At 38.4% G+C, this 20,989-nt stretch overlaps 1 protein-coding gene across 1 annotated transcript; it reads left to right on the top strand.

Annotated features, from left to right (window-relative positions):
• Window positions 1–1,235: 1,235 nt before the first annotated feature.
• LOC144536726 (uncharacterized) lies at window positions 1,236–2,238 on the top strand. Its single transcript, XM_078279989.1, has 2 exons — window positions 1,236–2,040; window positions 2,234–2,238. Exons 1-2 carry the CDS (start codon window positions 1,236–1,238, stop codon window positions 2,236–2,238), a joined length of 810 nt encoding a protein of 269 aa, XP_078136115.1.
• The last annotated feature ends 18,751 nt before the right edge of the window (window positions 2,239–20,989 follow it).

Genomic DNA, 20,989 nt, shown 5'->3' with positions numbered 1-20,989 from the left:
TCTAAACCTAAACATTCTAAATGTATCCCACTTTATTTCTTGTTGCACAAACAGGATGATATTATAGTTTTTTATTATTATTATAGTCTGTCAAAATGACATAAGCTAAAGTAAACATGGACCGAATCTGTTGCCTAGAAATGCCAGCGAAACAGTCTATATATTTGATCAGATATTGCTCAAGTTTCTGTTGTGAAGAAATAAAGGATTCACTTTAGAATGTCTCTGACTAATGGCATTGAATATTCCAAAAACTCTGCAACGTTACGTTATAATCTAGTGTCTATTGAAGACAAAAGCACGATTACAGGTTAACGTATGTAATGGACAGAAATAACCTTCACGTTTTCTCTTCATTTTTGTTAGCTTTATCAAGCTCTAAATTAGCATTATTAGGGGTGTTACATTTGTCAAGATTACCTTTCAAATAGCTTTATCGGGACACCTGCAATATTGATCATCACAAAACTGAGAGAAAACAGATGGAAGATATTTCTGTCGGTTACGTTTGTTTTTTAATTTACCTATAATTGTATATTTGTCTGTCAAAAAAGACTCAAATATGCCCGGGGCAATATATTTTGCTATCACCACTTATCTAATATGAGGTCAGAGAAATACTGGAGCATAATGTGTTTGACGCTGTGCATCATAACATAGACCCAGCAAATCAAATTCGTTGGCAGCCATTTTATGATTGATTATGCTATGATTTTATTTTAATTGATTAGTTGTTGCAGCACTACTTACAAATACATTTTTGCCCAGAATGAGGACTGTGGATTCCTTCCAAATACTAACATAACTCTTACTGGTCAGTATGAGCAGGAACAACAAGCCAAACCTGTTTCAATAATTATATTAGGGATGAACCAACTAATCGGCCGAACATGCACCTTGGTGACTGCCATTGGCCTATCTGCAGATATAATGACATTCACTCATAGCACTGCTCAAAGTTTATCCGTTGAGTCGCATCAATTTTGCACTGGCTAAATGTTGTGGTTATTTGCGGTTGGACTCAGCAAGTAAAAACCACAACAACAAAAACATCGGTATCAGCCAAATTGTTATTTTAAACATTGGTATTGATGTTAGTAATGATAGTTCGTATGGCTGATCAAATCATGAAAATAATCATTTGATAAATGTCTTGTTACAAATGCATGAATGGATTGAGAATGTACAGTATGGATGAATAATGCGAGAAATATCTTTTAAAATATCTTTACAGGATGATGAAGATGTCAGGGAGTCTCACTAGTTGCTGTGTAGCTCTGTTCTTTGCCCTGACTTATGTGTCGGCTGTACAAAGACTTGATTCACTAAATGATTTGAAGAAAATCAACTTTGGTCAATCTGTGCCCAAACACAGTCTTATGCTGCTCCACTGGTTTGCCAACACAGTTGACATAGACAACAATAATATCATATGGCTGACCTTTGACGCAAACTGTGGAGATTATGGCTCACACCATTATGGCAACTTTGAGGGGCTGCTGGACCCACTGCCTTGGGGAAGTGGATATCGGTACTACACTATTGGCAATCTCAATCAAGAAACATCCATGCCATTTCCACTTTATGTTGTCCTTCCCCCTAGGGAGTATGTGGGAAGAAACAGGGACAGGATCATAATTCGTGTCAGGGAGCAGTACAAAGGATGGCAAGCTTTGCAGAGGATAGACCAAGTGTATATCACACAGCATTATGACACTTCTGAACATCAGGGGACACCTTATGATCCAGCTTATACCTTCAGAATCACTACTAACCTCCTGCGACAGATCAGAGAGTTTTCTGTGGGAGAAAACCAACAGCAACTGTTGGAACTCAGAAACCGCTTTGGAAGCAACGCTGATGATGTCCACATCAGAAAAACATGGGGTGACCTTGCTTGCCTTGGACTGCTGTTGTTTATTGTGATCCAGGAAAAGTGTTCCTCTAACCAACGCAACAACAGACGTGAAAACAGAAGAAATCATTTGGTTAATGATGCTTGGGAGAGTGAGAACAATATTCCTAATTTTCAAAACCAAGGTGAGTTTGTAGTGGATTTCAACAATGATGAGGACCACAGAGCCAACAGGACAACTGTGAATGGAGAATCAGGAAGTGACAACACCTCAGCATCCCGAAATAACGTCAAGTGGTTGTTCTGTTGTATTTGTGTTATCACCTTCATAGGATTAATTGTATTGTGTCCTTTATTATTATTTTTTTATTCACCCAGAGTGAAATTGTTGTTGCAAATAAAGTGGGAAGAGTGCAAATAAAAAAGTCTGCGATAACAATAAGGTGCAAATAAGGCAAAATCAGGTAAACAGTATAGATTATAAATTATAAACAGGTTAAAGGTTGTGATCAGTTTAGGTGGGGCTGCAAATAGATATGTTTGTACAGTACTGTATCAATTCTGTAGTACATGTAGTATAATAGTACACAGTTAGAGAAAGGCTGCACTGCAACCATTATGTCCCATGAGTCAGTTGTAAGGAGTTAAGTTGTATGATAAAAAAAATCTGATGTAGTCCAAGGGACACAGTAATCAAAAGAGAAAAGAGGCGCGAGTGAGAGAGATTAAGAGACAGAGAGAGGTAGTGTTCAGTTAAGATTGAGACATAGCCTTACTATGATGTGCTTTTGATGAAAAGCAAGATACTTTAAATCACAGCTCTCAAACAGTGTACCACAAGGGGCTGATATCCTTTAGGACATTGGGAGCTTCATAGCTTCATTTACTAAATTGCAGTTTGTTAATAACAGCAGGAATTCTTCTTTATTACAAAACTATTTGAACTTAGCAAAATGGCTTTTATTGTATATTTTAATGCACTGCTCTGGCATGGTCATAACGTTAAGGCTTCATTCATGCAACAATGTCTTGCTCAGACATGTATATAAATAATAATAATTTATAGTTAATAGTATATACAGTTAATAATATAGTTAATTTATAGTAATTTATGTTGTGAGTAATAATAATTACTCCAAAAAATAATGTACACCAAAAATAAATGTTGATGTTGAAGAATACTGTAATTCTTGAAATTCTTAGTAGATATAACTTATGTATGTAATTTAATGAAACGTTTGAAAAAGTTTACCAGCACTGTGCTTTATATTGCTGTAAAACTCAGATTTCGTATGAACGTTTCGTAGTCAATACAGTTAGGATTTTACAGCACTTTCAAAATAAGAGGAGAATAAGCATGAGCATGTCAAATGCCGTGTCCCAAAACGAAGGGAGCACGGGCCAAACTTGCCCCCCCCCCCGGTCCCCAAATTGGGTGGCCTTGCTCTAAAACCCACAGGAGCGAGTTCCATCCTCATATCTAAACCAGAGAATGTTGGTTGCGGTTTTGAATGTAAAAGTTGCAATTTTAAACGTCTTTAACGTTGTAAACTGTCGCAGTTTGGTTATGTTTAGGCACAAAAACGACTTGGTTATATTTAGAAAAAGATTGTGGTTTGGGTTAAAATCAAACATCACTTCACTTCCTGATCTGGACGTGATGCTGAACGTTATGTTCGTAAAATTAAAAGAAACCTCGCTTTTTATTTTTTAAACGCACCCTGGACTCCCAGGTAAAAGTCCTGTATGACCCCTCCACCACCCCAACCTGCCTCCTTATATGGACATTTGGCACTCTTCTACTTCGTCACATTGCTTTCTGCTTTGCCCCCGTCATAACTACTATGGCAACTAGTGGGCACCTTCACCCATATAAAATCTAAATATAGGTTGTAATTGCAGCTTTTTTTCAGGGGAGGACAGTCTGTAATATATTTACATACAAGTCTGAAAAGAAACCCTACTTTAACCATTAAGTAAATCCTTTATTTATTGGATTATAATACTTTAGGAGGTATTTATCCAGTCAGCTATTCACAGGTATTATTTTTCACCCTACAGAATGTGAGAAATGACTTTAAATTATGACCACATACACTCAGAATTGGTAACGATTTTAATTTCATTATTGAACTAATTAAATCAGTTGTAATTGTTGAAGCTATTTTGCACACAAAAAAACAGAAAGATAAAAACAAAAATGTCTGTAATTGCAGCGATGGATAAAATGTGTCAAATGTCTCCTGGTTTGAACATCTTACCCTGCTGGCTCTGCTCTCTCCTCTTTCCATGGTGGCTGATGATATGATATTGGAAATGTTTCAACACATGACATAGACATAACACATAGTGCTGCTGTGTTTGACCAATAATTTCCTCGGAAGGCACAAATGTTTTTCAGTTCAGTTCAACTGGTGAGTCAGTGTGAAGTGTCTTGGTTCTGGGAGAGATTAGAAATAGATGCTTACATCATAAACAGACAACCAAACCAAAACAGTAATGGAAAAAAGTACCCAAGTACTGTATTTAAGTGCAATTAATTTACGTATTCTAATTTTATTCTCCTCCACATTTTGGATGTTGTACTTTTACTACATTTATTTGACAGTTTAGTTATTAAATGTGGTTACTTTTCAGATTGGAATTTTACATAAAAATTAGGGCTGTCAGCATTAATGCGTTAATCGCGACGCGATTAAGGGCCGAGCATAATGCGTTAATTTTTTTTAATTGTATTAATCGCATGCCGCCATTAATTAATTTATTTTCACTTCACTCGGCTTTGCGTCGTGCCTAACAGGCTACTATTTTGCCGTACTTCCTCGTGACACATCCTGCTGCTGCAGGAATAGCAACGCAGATTTCGGTGCCTCATTCAGGTGCTACTGATATGCCTGCACTTCTCTCTGATGCTCTGAAACAGACGTTACAGGCAACAGAAACATTGCTGCACGTGATGCTAGTTAATACTATACTCGACAGCAGCTAACGTCAGCCTACCGCTAGCTAGTAGCTGGATTAAACACGGTTACAATGTTGACAGCTAACGCTAAACGGTGTAAAGTTTGTCTGTATTTCACTGTAGAGGATTCCGACACCTGAATGTAACAATCTGCAGCTGCTGTTGTCGGAAAAACACAGACGGTACCGCGTTCAATGAAACTGGTCATTTACAGCCTCGTGGTGCATTCAAAGTTGTTGTTAAATGCCCTTTTCCCATCTGGTGGTTGTTTTTGTCATTCAACAGCTATTTACTAGTGAAATAAGTTATTGGTATAGTGATTACATTATTATTAAACATTTAATATCGACGATATGGCCTAGCAATAAACAAGCCATTCTTTAATGTCGCCAACTGTTTAGTACCCTTCTTTTTTTTACTTTCTTAAAAAGTATCGGTTCAGGCACCGTTAAGGCACCGGTACCGTTTTAAAAGTACCGCTTTAGCACCGGTATCCAAACCAAACAATACCCAACCGTAATATTGACTCTATATTCAAATGTGTGAGTAGATTAAATATATAATAAACAAATACAAATCTTAAAATCAATTTCATGAATTCATTTTCTTTGCATTCATTTGATTCCCAATCAAGATACACTGGTAAGAACTGCTTTCCATTGTTAATATGTACTTAAAAAAAGTTCTGAAATGCAAAGTAATAGAATTTTAATCATGTGATAAAACACATTAATTTAGCAATTAATTAACTATAGAAATTCATCGATTAATCGCGATTAAGAAAATGTAATCGTTTGACAGCCCTAATAAAAATATATGCTATTTGTTTTGTTGAAATAATTCAAATAATGTTAATCATAAAACAAAAAACATATGCTATTTTTTGTATTAAATACAACGCATTATTTAAGATTAAACCAGTGGTTCCCAACACTCCCAACCTAAAGATACTCTAGTTGGGGTCCTTTTCATGTTTCAAACTTGTCTTTAAGTACCAACTACAATAATTCATCTTTAATTTGCACATAAAAAACCTGAGTGGAAACACCAAACATTAGAGCAACATTTTCTACACTTTGCTGAAGTGGAAAAGTTGTATACACAAAAGAAAAAATTTGTAGACTGTAACTGTCTTCAAAGATACATGAAAGATCCGAAATGCCATATTTCCATAACATTTTCTACATCGTTTTTCATTTGACGTTTGAGTGCCACTCTAATTACATCATATTTTTGCATGCTCTTCTGCAATACTTTACACGTGATAAAAGCTGATACTGAGATATATGCACACAAACTTTCCTCCCAATTGCCACCAAACACGACACAAGTTTAGAAACTGTCAGACCCTAATGAGTTGATTCAGAGGCACAACACAATTATATAAACATCTGTTTATTGCAATGTATTCATGCATGTGCCTCTCTCAGTAAACACAGTAAATGTTGTGCATCATCCATTTATATGGCCGGTTATTATTTTATTATTGTTTGGATTCAAACCCGGGCTTCTGTCAAGGACTCAAGTGGCCCCAATTTCAGTATTTTTCAACCTGGACCCTATTTTCCCATGCATTTGTGTCTTAGTGAATAATGTCAACAAAAATCTTTGAAATTGGTCCAGTATCGAGAGAGAACGCTGTAACCAGCAGCCGCGAACCGGGCTGCAATGTAATCCTGTAGGGCAAATTCCATCTTCAATTTCCATCTACTAAAAGTGCTGTTTTTACCGGGGACTGCCCATTTCTCCGACGCTCCATTGTTCCAACCTCTCAATAACCAGAAAAATTCCCTTTGGTCATACAGCCCATTAGTCCCACGTCCCTTTGGTGGCAAAATTATGAATCCCACTATGGCCACGCCAAGACCCGCCCTACGAAGCAGCTTGATTGGTTGGGGTTAGGCATTTGACCTTGAGTGGTTAAGGTTAGGATAGCTGATTGGTCAGGGGATAGGACCTGTACAAATGGGGTTACGGACGTCGGACTAGCGGGCTATAGGACCAAAGGGAATTTTTCGGGTTATTGAGAGGTTGGAACAATGGAGCGTCAGAGAAATTATATGGTACCGTTTTTGCCACTGACAGGCTCACATTGTTATTCCAAGTGTCTGACAACATTATGGAAAGGATACTTACAGAGATAGATCTTTTTGTTAAAGAGCAAAATCAATTTTGTTTAACCAGAAACAGCCCCGAAATCGCAAAATCCACCAGACTCCATTTAAATAAACCATAATTTTAGTGTGTATAGAGCCAGCATATTTCCACATGTAAATGGGTGACTTAAGGGTTTCAACCAAACCAGAGTGGTGATTGTTGGAACAGTGGAAAGACAAATGTATGTATGAAGCACGTTGTGCTACATTTGCACAATATACACTAGGTAGAGGTGAGTAGTAATTACACATTTTAAACCTCTAAGTATTGCTGGAGCAGAGATCTGTGTTGAGTTTAAAGAAAACAAATGTTTTGCTCCATAAAATTGCCCCTGACATTACCTGTTAAGCCAGAACAAAGCCTCTCAGAATAAACATGAGGTTTCTCAGGTTGGTTGCTAAGGGAATGTGTTACAGCGAGTCCAATATCAGACCTAAAGTCTAATTGTTTATAAGAGAATGTCAGGTTAGATTAAATCATAATAGAGCAGCCTGGCATTGTTTTTGGGTGACTGAATTAGAAAGGATTGTCTGACACCAGTAGGTGTTGTGGTACCAGCTTTGGTTATTTGATCACAAGACCTTGTATGGAGTTATGTGTGAATGTCTGTCCAGTGATTACTGTTAATAAAGTGAATTATTTGAGCATGAGTACAGACCATGGAAAGGTTTTAAAGCAAGCTTCTTACTTCACTAACAGCTAACAATAAATAGAAGTACTCTCATCTGATGCCATCCTCGGTAATAATCTGCCAAAGCCAGGGGATCCAACGAAAGTACTAACACCAAGCCTCTGACAAGCTGTAAAGTCTTATTTAATGGTGAGTCCTGCTGTGTTATTAATGAGCTGTACACCAACGGATGGCGCCTGCTGCTTGTAATTCAACAGACCAGAGTTCATGAGGGAGACATAGACATACATGAAACAGAAAGACGTAGCCATCCCTGTGAGTTTACAACTGACAACTGCCTTCCTTTGAGCTCCAAGGAAGAGATAGAAGGGATGTAGTGTAGAGTTGGAGGCAGGGACTGAACACAGCCCAGAGCTTTGGGGTGTAACTTTTAACTTAATAAACTGAATTGGTTTGAATATGTGAGATGAAGTTTGGTAAGTTGAAACAGCTTCAAGGTGTGTTCCTATTCACCCCAGTAAGCATTAATAAAATATTGTGGGGGTAGACTAGAGGGAATGAGAACAATTGCAATGTTAAAAGACATGTCTTCAGAGTTTCTACATGTTTCACCAAGTCAAATTTAAGACTTTTTAAGACCTTTATTACAACATCAACCAAGCCCTGAATTCAGTTTTTTCAAGCCAAGTAATGCTAAACTTGCACTTTCCCATAACTGAAGAATAAAATCTGTTTTATGTCTGTGGTACAATCCAAAAAAGATGCGCCAATAACACGAAAGCTGATTGGCTGCAATATAAGTTGCATGTTGATATCATTTGTAGTCGTAATACAGCGAAATTATATTTGGACTAGCTGGTCTTATACAAAGACATATGTTCATCTCTTTCACGTTATTTCTCATTTTGATACTATCATACCTCCAAGTGTACAGTAAAGTTTGATACATTATTAATAATCAATCAATTGCCCATTCACTAAACCCCTCTCTCCAAAAGTGATGGGTAGCAACTGTAATTTGGCACTGCAGGTCAATCTTTGGATTCCTTGCAGTTAAGCATGAAGCCTTTTTTGACAAGGTGACAACAGCAGTGTTGGGCAAGTTACTTTTAAAAAGTAATTAGTTACAGTTACTAGTTACTTTTTCCAAAAAGTAACTAAATTAGTTACTCCGTTACAAATTATAAAAGTAACTAGATACTTCAGAAAATAACTATTGCGATACTTTCAAGTACATTTTTAAATGCTCAAATGTGACCCCACCTCCACCCCTAATTAACGGAACTTAAAATACATATGCATGTTCAATTATTTATGATAAATCTGAATATTATAATGAAATGGACACTTAATACAATACATTATCAACAGAAACAAAGTACACAAATCTAAACTATTTTAATGTTGCTGTTGAATGAAGTGAGACTAGCCTCCAATCAAATGCCATGTATGTAGATATTATGTTTATGTAGTGGATCGATACAAATAACACAATACCTAAAAAAAAACACCTTTCATCCACATGAGCCAAAAATACATTTTCTGGCTTTTCTCGGTCTAGAAGGCACCAACTTCTAAAAAATGTTCACATTTCTACTACATAAATGACCCAATTTAAATACGTATTCATCTTTCCAGCGGAAATATCCCTTTAAGTGAAGTGGGCATAGGTAGGTCAATACTCAAATTCTTGTTCATCTTTTCTCAATACAAACACTGGAGAAATGTTACTCTGTAGATGCTTAGAAACTGTACCTGCTGTAGCCTAGTGCAGAGATCTTCAGCAGGGGGTCTGTGACCCCTAGGGGGTCCTCAGAGTTACTGCAAATATTTTTTTGTTTGAAGTTTGTTTGTTTGAAGTTGTGTGAAGTTTATTTTTTCTAAAATGAAATATGTCGGAAAATATACATCAATATAAATCTAACATATTACGCGTGCGCGTCTATTGTTGTCATACGGTAACATTGATGCAGGCGACGGTGCCATACCGTAGCTACAGTAATACAGACTCACTAAATTCATTACGCAGGCTCAATATATTCATTCGACTATCTCAGATCAGCACTTAAGAGAGACGGACATATTCTTCCCAAGAATCCCTCTGAAATTTCCCAAGAGGTTAGAGAGTTTGCTAATGAACAAAAAAACAAACTGGCAGATATATTCCAAGACATGGTGAAGTGAGGGATGCGTTTTTCTTTGACCATCAACGAATACACTTCTTCACAACATAAACGATTCATGAGCATAAAGGTGCATGGTGCACAAACATATTGGAATCTAGTTATCGTTAAGATTCATGGAACAATGCCAGCCGAGAAAGTCAAAGTGTTGGTTGACTCCCAGCTTCAAAGATTCAAGCTTGACATGGACGAACACATTGTGTGCTGCACTACCGATGGAGGATCAGTGATGGTGAAATTTGGTAGACTGGTGCTGCCCGAACTACAGCTGTGCTATGCGCATGCTGTTTACCTAGCTGTGACAGATGTGCTCTACTGCCGTGGTGATGATCACCGTGAAGAGTTGGCTGACGTCCCTGAAAGAGTGATCGAGAGCGAGGTAGAGGAGGATAGTGACCCCGAGTCTGACGACTATTCTGCCGAGTGTGTCGAGGATGCCGATTATCAGTCGGTCACGGTGAGAGAATGTACAAGAGCGTGGAGCGAGTCCGGAAAATTGCCAGGTATTTCCACAAGTCACCTGTCAGTAATGACAAGCTGAGATAATGCATCAAACGAGATTATGGGAAAGGGTTGATGCTCATTTTGGATTGCCGTACCCATTGGAACAGCCTGGCTGATATGTTGGATCGCTATACTGTACTCCATAGACCAGTGACCAAGCCTATACAAGCCTCTAATTGACATCAATCCTGCACTAATAATCACCAACGAGCAGCTCACCCTCATAAAACAACTGAGCTTCTGCTTGAAACTGGTGAGGATGGAGTCAAATCCCTTTGCAAGCGAGACACCACTCTCATTAAGGCAGATGGAATTTTTGTTTTCATGATGGATCAGTTGTGTAAGCAGCAGACCAGGTTCACGCAGCGGAGACCGAAGAACCTAGTGTCTTTGTACAGGTGGGCCTATTATGGAATTTAGCCTTAATTCGATTAATAATTAATTCGATAATTAATTTAATTAGAATAGAATGCCTTTTAGTGTATAGTTACAATAAAAGGCATTCTATTCTATTCTAATTAAATTGTGATTGGGGGTGCATGTCAATAGGCTCATTTTAATAACTATCATTTTGGCAGGTACCTTCTGGATCCTGGTGCTCTAGTCGCACAAGCACCGAGGCCCACTGAGATCTTTGGCATGCCATCAAGACAGATGCTGGTGAGGGACTCGCGGAGCATCTTTTTGCAAGCCACTGCCATGATGAGGAGGAGAGAGAGCAAGAGAGCGATGGTGTGTCTTTAGAGGCAGATGGGACATCGTCAAGTGTGCAAGGGGAAGCTCCGAGTCCGACTGAAGAGGTCTTGACTCAGAGTGAAGGGGACCTAGCATTAGATCTGCAGCAGGCCAGAAGAAAAAGAAAGGGCAGGGTGAGAAGAATGCATTGTAAACTAAAATGAATATGTAAGTATGTTCACTGTTGTTCAGCAACTTCCTGGTCAGCCCTGAGGGTTTGCTGCTGCATTATTTTAGACTTTCTGCAGAGCAAGTTTTTTCTTGGTCTCCTACTGTTAAATAAAAATAAAAAGACTTAATTCTTACAACTGCAGCAACATAGTTAGCATCATTTCCTGTTTGTCATAAAAGTAAACTAAGAGGAAGCCAGAGACACCGGACCACCTGAAATGATTCCACACAGATACCCCTGTTCCTTTACTGCTTATTGTCCAGATGGGGAAAATGATGGGAATTCAGTTGTGACTGTGAGTGCTGTATCTGTAACCGTTTAAATTTTAGATTCTGTTATCTTTTTTTATTAGTACATGGTCCACACAGTGCACACACACTCCACAGCAATAATCACATATTTTAAATCTTTTGAGTCATCATAAGTAAGGTAGTAAAAGAATTTGCAGTTTTGTGTTGTCTTAAAAACTAATAAAACCTATTGGGTACCACATTCAAATAAGGCCCGCTTAGCGTGGCTTTATCAATGTTAATACATAATTTATATTTACTAATACTGTATAATAGACCAGTTAAGCCATTTAAAACATGTTTTGTTTGCTAGGTTTAAAAACCTTGGTGAGTGCTTGGTTAGTTATTATCTATTTGATAATAATGCAGTAAAAATGTGCTGATATTGTGGCAGAGTTTTTAGGCATTTTTTTTTTAGAATTCAGTTTCACATAGGCCTATGTCTTTTTGCAGTGCACACAGCTGTACATTTCTGTGGGTCACTTTATTTAATTTAGTTGAACTTATAGCCTATGTGTTTAAAAAAGAAATATGCCTGCCCTGCCCTAATAAAGAAATATTTGGTTAACTTTGAGTGATTATTCCCATTTTCAGCTGCTTACATATCTCAACAGCCATAGAATGTATTTTGATAACAGAATGGTTTAGGAATCATTCAATGGTTTACTTTAGCAGATTTCGTTAGTTTTTATAATGGAGTTCTGTAAAATATTGGTTATATAAGGGTTGCCTAGACTTTCGGAAGACAAGTCACAGACATTTCATAATTAGCGCTGCAGCAGATGTCACGCTGCAGCACGCAGCTCACTTGATCACGCAGCAAAATAGATCACTGCAAACTGTGTTGATGATAGACATCAGCTGTGTTCTTTTGCCCTAATAATGATCTACAAATAATATAAAAAATGTCAGTTTGGGATTTGGGAACGCATATTTGAATGATATTCATACATTACTATGGCTAAAAACAAAACAAAAAAACAGCCATTTCCCGGGATTCCCGAGAAATGGGTCGTCTTTTCCCAGGATCTGATTCATCTAATTTTCGGGAAAAACATTAAACCATAGTCCCTACTCGGTCTCTCTTTGAGCTAAGGAGTCCCTGGCCTAAAAAATGTTGAAGACCCCTGGCCTAGTGTCATTTTAATGGCAGGTTCATCTATGACAATAACTGTCAGTAAGGACCTCCTGGCATCAGGGATTTAACAATGTATTGTTCTATGTGCACAGATAAAACTTAGAGCTCTATATTCCTCTGTTTGGTATTTCAGCAGTATATGTTTATACCTACTATATGGATTTATAGACAAGTCCAGGGATATATGGAATAGTATGATCTAATACATTTTGGATTGATTTTCTCCTGGATTTCACATCCATTTTACCAGTTTCTTAAAAGAGGAAAGTGACTTTGATAATAAACTCAAACAATAGAACACAATTGTCAGTCAATGTACACCAGTCGTCCACATTATGAGATTTGATGAGATTTTGAAAAACAAATCATAACTCTACCAGGCATGAAAATAGGAACTTCAAGCTGTGTACCCGCATTTACAAAACACTGAAAAATCTGCAGAAGGCTCAGAGTATTGATTTTTCCTGATCTAATGAAGTGTAGATGATGGGTTGGAGCATTTCTGACCCATGTTTTGTTTATTTGACCTTCTAAATGGAATAAAAAACACTATACATTAGAGCTGTCAACCTTCCTCCTATATACCATTCCAATTTTTTTTAAATATTCTGATAATATTCAAATATTTAATTCTCAAATGCAGCCTGTTATTAATATGTACTACACTACTCAGGCTTATGCATCATCAATGCCACTATAAGCATGTGGTTGTTGTTACACGTTCTGTCCACTAGAGGGACTTCCAACATTAGCCTGAAGGGGATCTACGTCATGGCGCATTGCATTTCTTGCACACCGCTTTGTTTACATTCATTTTCCACCACGAACATACAGCAACAAACAAAAATCAACAGAGAAAATCTGTAATGAAACATTATCTAACAAGTGTATTGAAGCACTTCTGTTGAAAAGGCAAACAGTGCTTGGTTAGCGCAATGACATCATGTTAGAAAGCACAGCCGAAACAATTTGTCATAAACTAAGGAACAATAGTGTTAGCCACGATGCTAACGGCATTGATAACTGAGCCAAATGGTGCTGTCACTACTATTTTAGTGATTTATAAGCAACCTGTTTCTTGCAGATTGTCACATTACTGAGAATGTAATGTTAGAAAGTAATATATGAAGTTGAAGCAAATTATGACAGCTGTAGGGCAGCTAACATAAACTTTAGCTGTCTCCATGAAGCTCCCAGCTAAGCTCCTATAACTTCCGACGCAGTTAAGAAACAAGAACGAGCTAACTAATGATAACATAAGCATTTTAGCTCGGTGCATGTCGATTTAAAGTCTTGTTAAAACTATTTCCCATCCTTTCAATTTCCAGCCGCAGCCTGTCACTCCCCCCTGTACTAATGTTAGTAATGTTACCTCTGTGATGTTACGACCTCACACTGCCTTATTTCCCACTCCCGCTAACTTATTGTTCATCAGACGTGACATGACAAAAGCATTTCATTTCAAGGCGCAAAGAGGGAGATTAGCTAACATTAGCTAACATATTTATAAAAAAATCACATTCGAATAGTATTGATTTTTTTTTTACTATTCAAATTATATTCGACTTTCGGAATTCGTCGTAACAGCCCTACTATACATTATGACACAGTTCCTACTACACTTCCACAGCAACCATTTACTTGTAAATTGATTTCTCTCGGTTTGTGATTGGATCTCTGTGCCTCTGCTATCTCACACTGTATACACTGTATAAATAATGATGTTCTTCAAACTATTGATCTTTTAGCTAACATGGTAAGCTGCTTTTAAAGGAGAACTACTGTTTTAGCCATGCTAATGAAGTAGCTCTAGGGATGACAGCTGTAGTAGAGTGAGTGGAGGGCCAGTAGTGGTCCATGGTTCTTTCCAGCTACAGAGAGGTCCTCTCCGAGTCTTAAAACTTATCCGAGGTACACTTAGAAAACTGGATCAGGGAATATCATTGGGAGTATCATTAATATTTCTTACTTGCAACTAGACTACTCGGTATGTTGGTGCTGGAGGTTGAAGCTGTTGGTGCTGTTGTCATCGCCAGTGTTGCCACCTCTTTTCAAATTAAAGTAGCTAGCATTTGCTCCAAAACTAAACTAAACTAAAAGTTGCTAGATGGCGTCATATGCACATTTGCATATCAGTTACGTCATCACATATCATTTGCAAAAAGCTTAGTAGTTGTTTCGGCTGACTGCCTACTGCACAAGAGGTGAGGGAGAGAGACACTGTGCAGTTGGCAGAAGAGCCGTGGACATGCTTACAATATATCTCTTTTTCCCCCTAATGGTCGCTTTTTAGAAATTAAGTCATTAAGAGGGTCTGACAAGTGGCTAAATCTAGCGAGAAATGTATTAAGTTGGCAACACTGGTCAACAATACGGTTGGTGACAGTGTTGTGCTGGTGTCGCCGCTGCTGGTGGTGCCGAAGAACTTGGCGCATCCTAAACATCACTGGAGGGAGGGGTGGTTGAATTCTCACAACCGCGCTTGTGTTGTTCTCGCTTGTAGAGGTGGAATTTGTAACATAAATGCAGAGGTGGAAAGAGTACAAAAATATTCTACTTAAGTAAAAGTATGTATTCTTGGATGACTATACTTTCTCTTTAATACAAGTAAAATTACCGGTATAAACAATCTACTCAAGTAAAAGTAAAAAGTGGCTCATTTAAAATGTACTCAGAGTAATAGTTACTTAGTTTTTTAACAGCGGGGGGAGTGGTCTTGCCTGTGTAGTGCAAAAAAGGACAATTTTTATTCCAACAGGTGGTCATTGTAATGGGACAGCATAAGCATCCTTAGCATAATAATAACTAGTTACCACCAGCAGGTTGCTAGTGCCAACCAACATTAGCAATGTAGCGCATCATCGTCTTTTTGGCTACTTTAAGCAAAGTGTCCTACAAAACTATGAAAAAACTTATTTTTAACTACCAATGCAATGGTATTATTCAACTTACCTCTAATGTTTGCACCCATTTGATATCAGTTTTTTCAGTCTCTATGGTACTATTACCAATCGTATGGTGCAGTGTTTCCGAATTCTAAGTACAAGACTCCCAACTGATCATACTCGTAAATCATTAAATCTTGCATTCAAAGCAACTGATTCTCCTTTCATTTGGCATGTAAACATCTTTCACTACAAGACCAATGTTTCAACCACTAAGTTTCTGATGAAATACATTGAGTACATTTGTTAAGTCACCTAAACATATCATAGTACAATTCTTTCAAGTTATTGTAACAATAAATTAATCCAAGACCAAACAATGTATGATACATGTTTTCAAATTACCCTTTGAAGTGCTAAAGATGATCTGTTTGCTTCACTGGTTTCACATTACAGTAGGAAATCCATCAAATTCAACAACAGACTATTTCCATAATTCCTATCCTATAATCAGAAACGTGATCAATGCAGACATCTTCCCCAATCATCGATGCAACAAACTTTAACTGTATTGCAACATTATGTAAGGTTAAGTCTAATCAAATACTGTAAAAAAAAAAAAATACACTAACAGAACTGAAAAAAATGTGTTTACTATAAATACTGAAAAAGCTTTCCATATTACACAAGTAATCTGTGGGAAAATGCTTGTTACTAACCTGGCTCTGGGGAGCTTGTTTTTTCCGGAGCCCTTATGTTTTTTCGCCTCGCAGTTTTCCCTGGATTAGGGTGGCACCTAAATCATGGTTGCAGCTGTCGCCGTGGTCCTGCTAGGCGCCCTGCTACACCCTGCTATGCCATGCTACGCCAAGAGAGTGATGATGCATTAGTGGACATTTAGTGCGAACAAAAGGATACAAACACTCTTGGGCGTCGGGTTTGGCATATATAGTATCCCTAAATAGCCTGGCGGTTTACTCTCCATTACAGCCCTGCTTTTTCGCATGAAGCAAGAGTTCTGGGTCTCCACTGCTATCAAGAAAGTTTTGTGACTCTGGATTAATTAATGAGCTAAATTAACGTAGACCAAAAGAAGTGAATGTCAATGGAGAGGAAGTTCTGCCTTAAATTCGGCCTTCATATTTATCTAAGCAGCTCTCATCCGCATTATTAAAGCCCTGAGGGAGCTTAGTGGGTTCAAGGGTTGGACGTTTTATGAAGATCAGCCACTGCAGTTTCATTATGACCTTAATTTCCCAGGTGTCATTTAGCTTTGGGCCAGCCAGAGGAAATGTGCTGCCGCCGCTGTGGTATGATCTTTCCTGCTGGCAAATTCATCAAAACCACAGAGCTGTCCAGCGGATGTCAGCTTTAAGAAGCCTCGGAGCATTTTTAGGTGGAAGTCAAAGGTATGGTTACACATACACATACATACAAAAATATGTATCAGAACCATATCTGAAAAGTATCAGATGCTCCCAAAGTATATCTTTGCGTGCATGCATGTGTGTTTTAAGCTTTGTTTTGTTCCTTTGGTGGGTAGAACAGCCAGCGATTAGGTTTCCTGCTGTTGCTGAAAGGACACACTCAGACACAGATGCTCCCCAAGGAATCCTGAACCACACGAGCGCTAAAACATTCACAGTTTCTCCCTGCACAGCAGTCTTATACAACCTGCAGGTTCAGTACCCATTCATGTAATGTTCTGGCTTTTGTCTTATTGTTGTTCTGCAGACTCTTGTCAGAGGGGAAACCGTTTTTCTCATGTTTACAGAATGCTTACCTGTTTTTTGTAATGAAACCATGTTTAAATAACTTGAAAATTCCCCGAAAAAAAGGGGTTTCTTTTCAGGAAATTGCTTTCAAAATCAGTAAGATCGTATCAAATTGAAATGCCTAGCTAATGGGAAGCAAAAGTCCCTGCAGCTTGTCATAGCAGAATGGTCTGCAGTGCGTCAGAACAGTGTTGTGATTGTTTTAAGTTTGTGGAAAAAGGGAATGGTGAGTTGGCAAAGTGTGAGAAATATGTGAAGTTCTAATAGGAAGAAAGATAGACATTACTGTTAGATCAATAAGATTCATGTCAGGTTTCGAAAGAGTGGAAAAAGGAAAGAAGCAAAGGATAAACAGCACTCATTTCTAAAGACCAAGAATGAAATGTAGGCAGACGACAAACTTTGCCAGAGGAATATTTAATTTCACATTTCTTCCAATGTGAAGTAGATGAGATAATCAGTTCATTCAGACAGGAGAATAATTACTAAAACAGAGATCAGTAAATCTCTGTTATTGGTTTAACCACAGGATAACATTCAGCAGAAGATGACGGGACCGCAGCTGCTTTCCCTCTAATTAATCTGCCTGCTCTGTGATTCGCTTTAAAAAAAAACACTGACCCACCATGACAGCTGCCTACATGGATTCAAGATTCAATACTTTATTACCATATCAACATAATTGATTGGAATTTGTCTTAGTGAGCTCACTTAAACACTGAGAAAGACATAAATAGTAAAACCCCTCACTCACTCAAGCACATAATAAATTAAACATAGTATAAAACCAATGAAAGTGGTAATAGCCATACCCATGACATAATAAAAGAATCATAAAAGGCTAAAACACATAGGTAAAATGAAATAAAATCCATAAGAACACCATAGTTTAGCAGGAACATCAAATGACCCCCTAGATAAAGTGCTTCTAAAACATCTTCCCTATTGCAAAGTTATTTAACCTGCTGATTGGCCAGCAGTGCTATCTATGTTTGTAGTGTTAAGGAGGCAGACAGCTTCAGAATATGTACTGTTCTGGAACCTGGATGTTGTGGTTAATTCTTCTAGTTGTGGGAAGGAGAGAATCTAAAATCACGGTTTTCTCGTTTATTTCTGTTTAATTCACAGGGCACGATCCGTGGTCTCTGTGGCACGCAACAACGGGGACATGAAACGCCACAACAACGGGACGGTTGAGGTTAGGAAAAGAAGAACTGGGAAAGGAACCGTCACACGCAGGACACGCCGACAACAACGGGACGGTTGTGGTTAGGAAGAGAATAACACGGAAATGAACTGCAACACGCCAGACGTGATCCCCGGTCTCCAGGGTGAAAGTCCTGTATTGTTTAACCCATCCACCACTCCGACCATACTACTCCCCACTGTTGTCGTGCTGTGATCACGAAATATGCTTCCCATTTAAATACATTAAATTAAAATTCGTAATCACCACGCGAAAAAAACAACATAATCGGGTCCTGTTCACGAATCAATAGATTCAATAATGTAAGCATTTCACGCACTGCCATGAGACTGGGCTGCGCTGCAGCAGTAAGGTGTCCCGAGAGCCAAAATTCTCGTAAATGTCTGTTAGAAGACAGTGAGGCGGCCAGTAAGCAAACCGTCGAGTGTAATATTGCGATTATACAACAACGGTTACCAACAACATAAGTTATAATCAAACTGTATTCATACTGTGAAGCAATACTCCCTTCAAATGGAGAAAGAAGCAACAGAGAGGATGTTTAGTCCCTCCCTGTTTAGTCAGACAGCCGACTTAAGCTATGTGTCCACCCTCAATTCTTAGTATTCAAAATATCTGTACTGCAGTGCATTTACATGTAACAGCACTGTTTTTTGTGAATGTGTGTTAGAATGATATTATCCAAATGATGTTGGCCTAAACTAGATGAAAAAATGTCCCTTGAGCATATTTTTTAAAGGGGCAGCCTAACATATCTTGGGGCATTTTTGGCCTTTGCCCCACTTTAGTTTCTGACCCTGATTGTAAACAAACTATAAACCTGGAAGCATTACTACTACAATCCACAGAGTCATCACATTTTTCTGTCTTTCTCTTTTGTTTGCCATTATAATATATTACATGAAGAAGCAAACACAGCAAATACAAATGGTACGCCAACAAAGGTTATATAGTTCTCCATTCAACCACAACAGACGTTGTAATATGCAGACGTGATAGACATTCCACCCAAAGACATAACTGGAAGAGGGTCGAGGAGAATTTGCAAAAATGTGAAACACTGACAGATGGTAAGCTTTTTCTTGCAGTGGAGGCATGCAAGGATGAACACCTGCTACTACAAATTGGTGGAATGGATCTTGTTGCCTCAGAAGTAATTTGGGGTGGCAAATTACTCCCTCCCCCAACCACTCAGGGTGCTGGTCCAGCACTGGCAGCCCACTCACTCTGACATCTCTCCATTAGTGCATGAACAGGTCCTGAGCATGTCTGTGTGTATGTCAGGCCTGTGTGTAGTGATTTCTAACAGAGTGTAAATTGTAATTTCCCCAATGGGGATCAATGAATTACACTGTATTTCTGTACAAAAAACATGAAAATGACTGCATGGGGAACAGGCAGTTTCACACTGGATACAATCATTTCTGAACAGTGGTGGAGGAGAGGTTACTGAGGAAACGGAAGGTGCTCAAGTTATCAAAGTTAAATGCACTGTTCAAGAAATGTGTCCATGAAACAGTGTGGTCTCGACCTACTCTTGACCTACTTCGAATAACTCCTGTTGTGATGTGACACTATAAATAAAATTGAGTTGAATTGAAACATCTCCTCTTACAAAACATGTTCCTTAAGAGTACAAAATTCCTATACTTTTCTGAAGACATAACTTTGTCCATGTTAGGGATTTAACACCACATTAAATAGTCAGAGATGAAGTTGCCAAAGCTGGATCATCTTTGTCATCAGCATCGTCATCCTCTTTATTAGATGAAGACAACACAAAAACAATGAAAATAGATGACACAAATGAGACACAACTCTTATTCCATGCAGCCATGACACTGAAAGATGTCTATGTATTAGGCTGTTAGACACATGACAGGATCAGCTCAGCTGATGCTCAGCTGGTTTATTAAATGGTCTTGGGCACTGTTCCCCTAACTCACAGGTACCTGAACATGACACAGCTTTAGCACAGCTACAAATAAAACAAGGTGACACTTTTTAACTTAATTTTATACTTTTTATCCCCCAAAACATGCAAGTACAGTTGCAAGCGAAAGACCCACATCCTACCAGGAAAGCATTACAAACATTAGATGGTGCTTACTTCCTGATGAAGACTGCAGTCCATGGCAAAGTCCTTCCTTCCTGGACTGGTTTGACATACTTATTCATGGAGGTCCAATTCCACCACCAACCAACATTGGGTACCTTCCAGTGATTGATGAAGTCCTACAGAACTGGGAAACAACCCATCCTTAAGAGATCAACAGAAATTGCAGACAAACTGGAATTTCAGGAGATAGTTCTAGTCTTTGACAAAGCGCTCTATGCCAAATCCCAGGAAATACTGTGGAAGAGTGAAACATACAAGGAAAGACTTATTTGAATGGGGGAGTTTCACACATGTATGGCTTTCCTGTCTTGTATTGGAATGCATTTGGGGGATGCTGGCTTACAGGATATCCTGATTGAGGCTGATGTTATTGCTG

Source organism: Sander vitreus, chromosome 21 (assembly GCF_031162955.1).
Source record: "Sander vitreus isolate 19-12246 chromosome 21, sanVit1, whole genome shotgun sequence".
NCBI classification, from domain to species: domain Eukaryota; kingdom Metazoa; phylum Chordata; class Actinopteri; order Perciformes; family Percidae; genus Sander; species Sander vitreus.
This window is presented reverse-complemented; position numbering and strand designations above follow the sequence as displayed.

Bases quoted from the DNA above. Each gene is read 5' to 3' on its own strand.
- LOC144536726 (XM_078279989.1), top strand. From the start codon at position 1,236: ATGATGAAGATGTCAGGGAGTCTCACTAGTTGCTGTGTAGCTCTGTTC.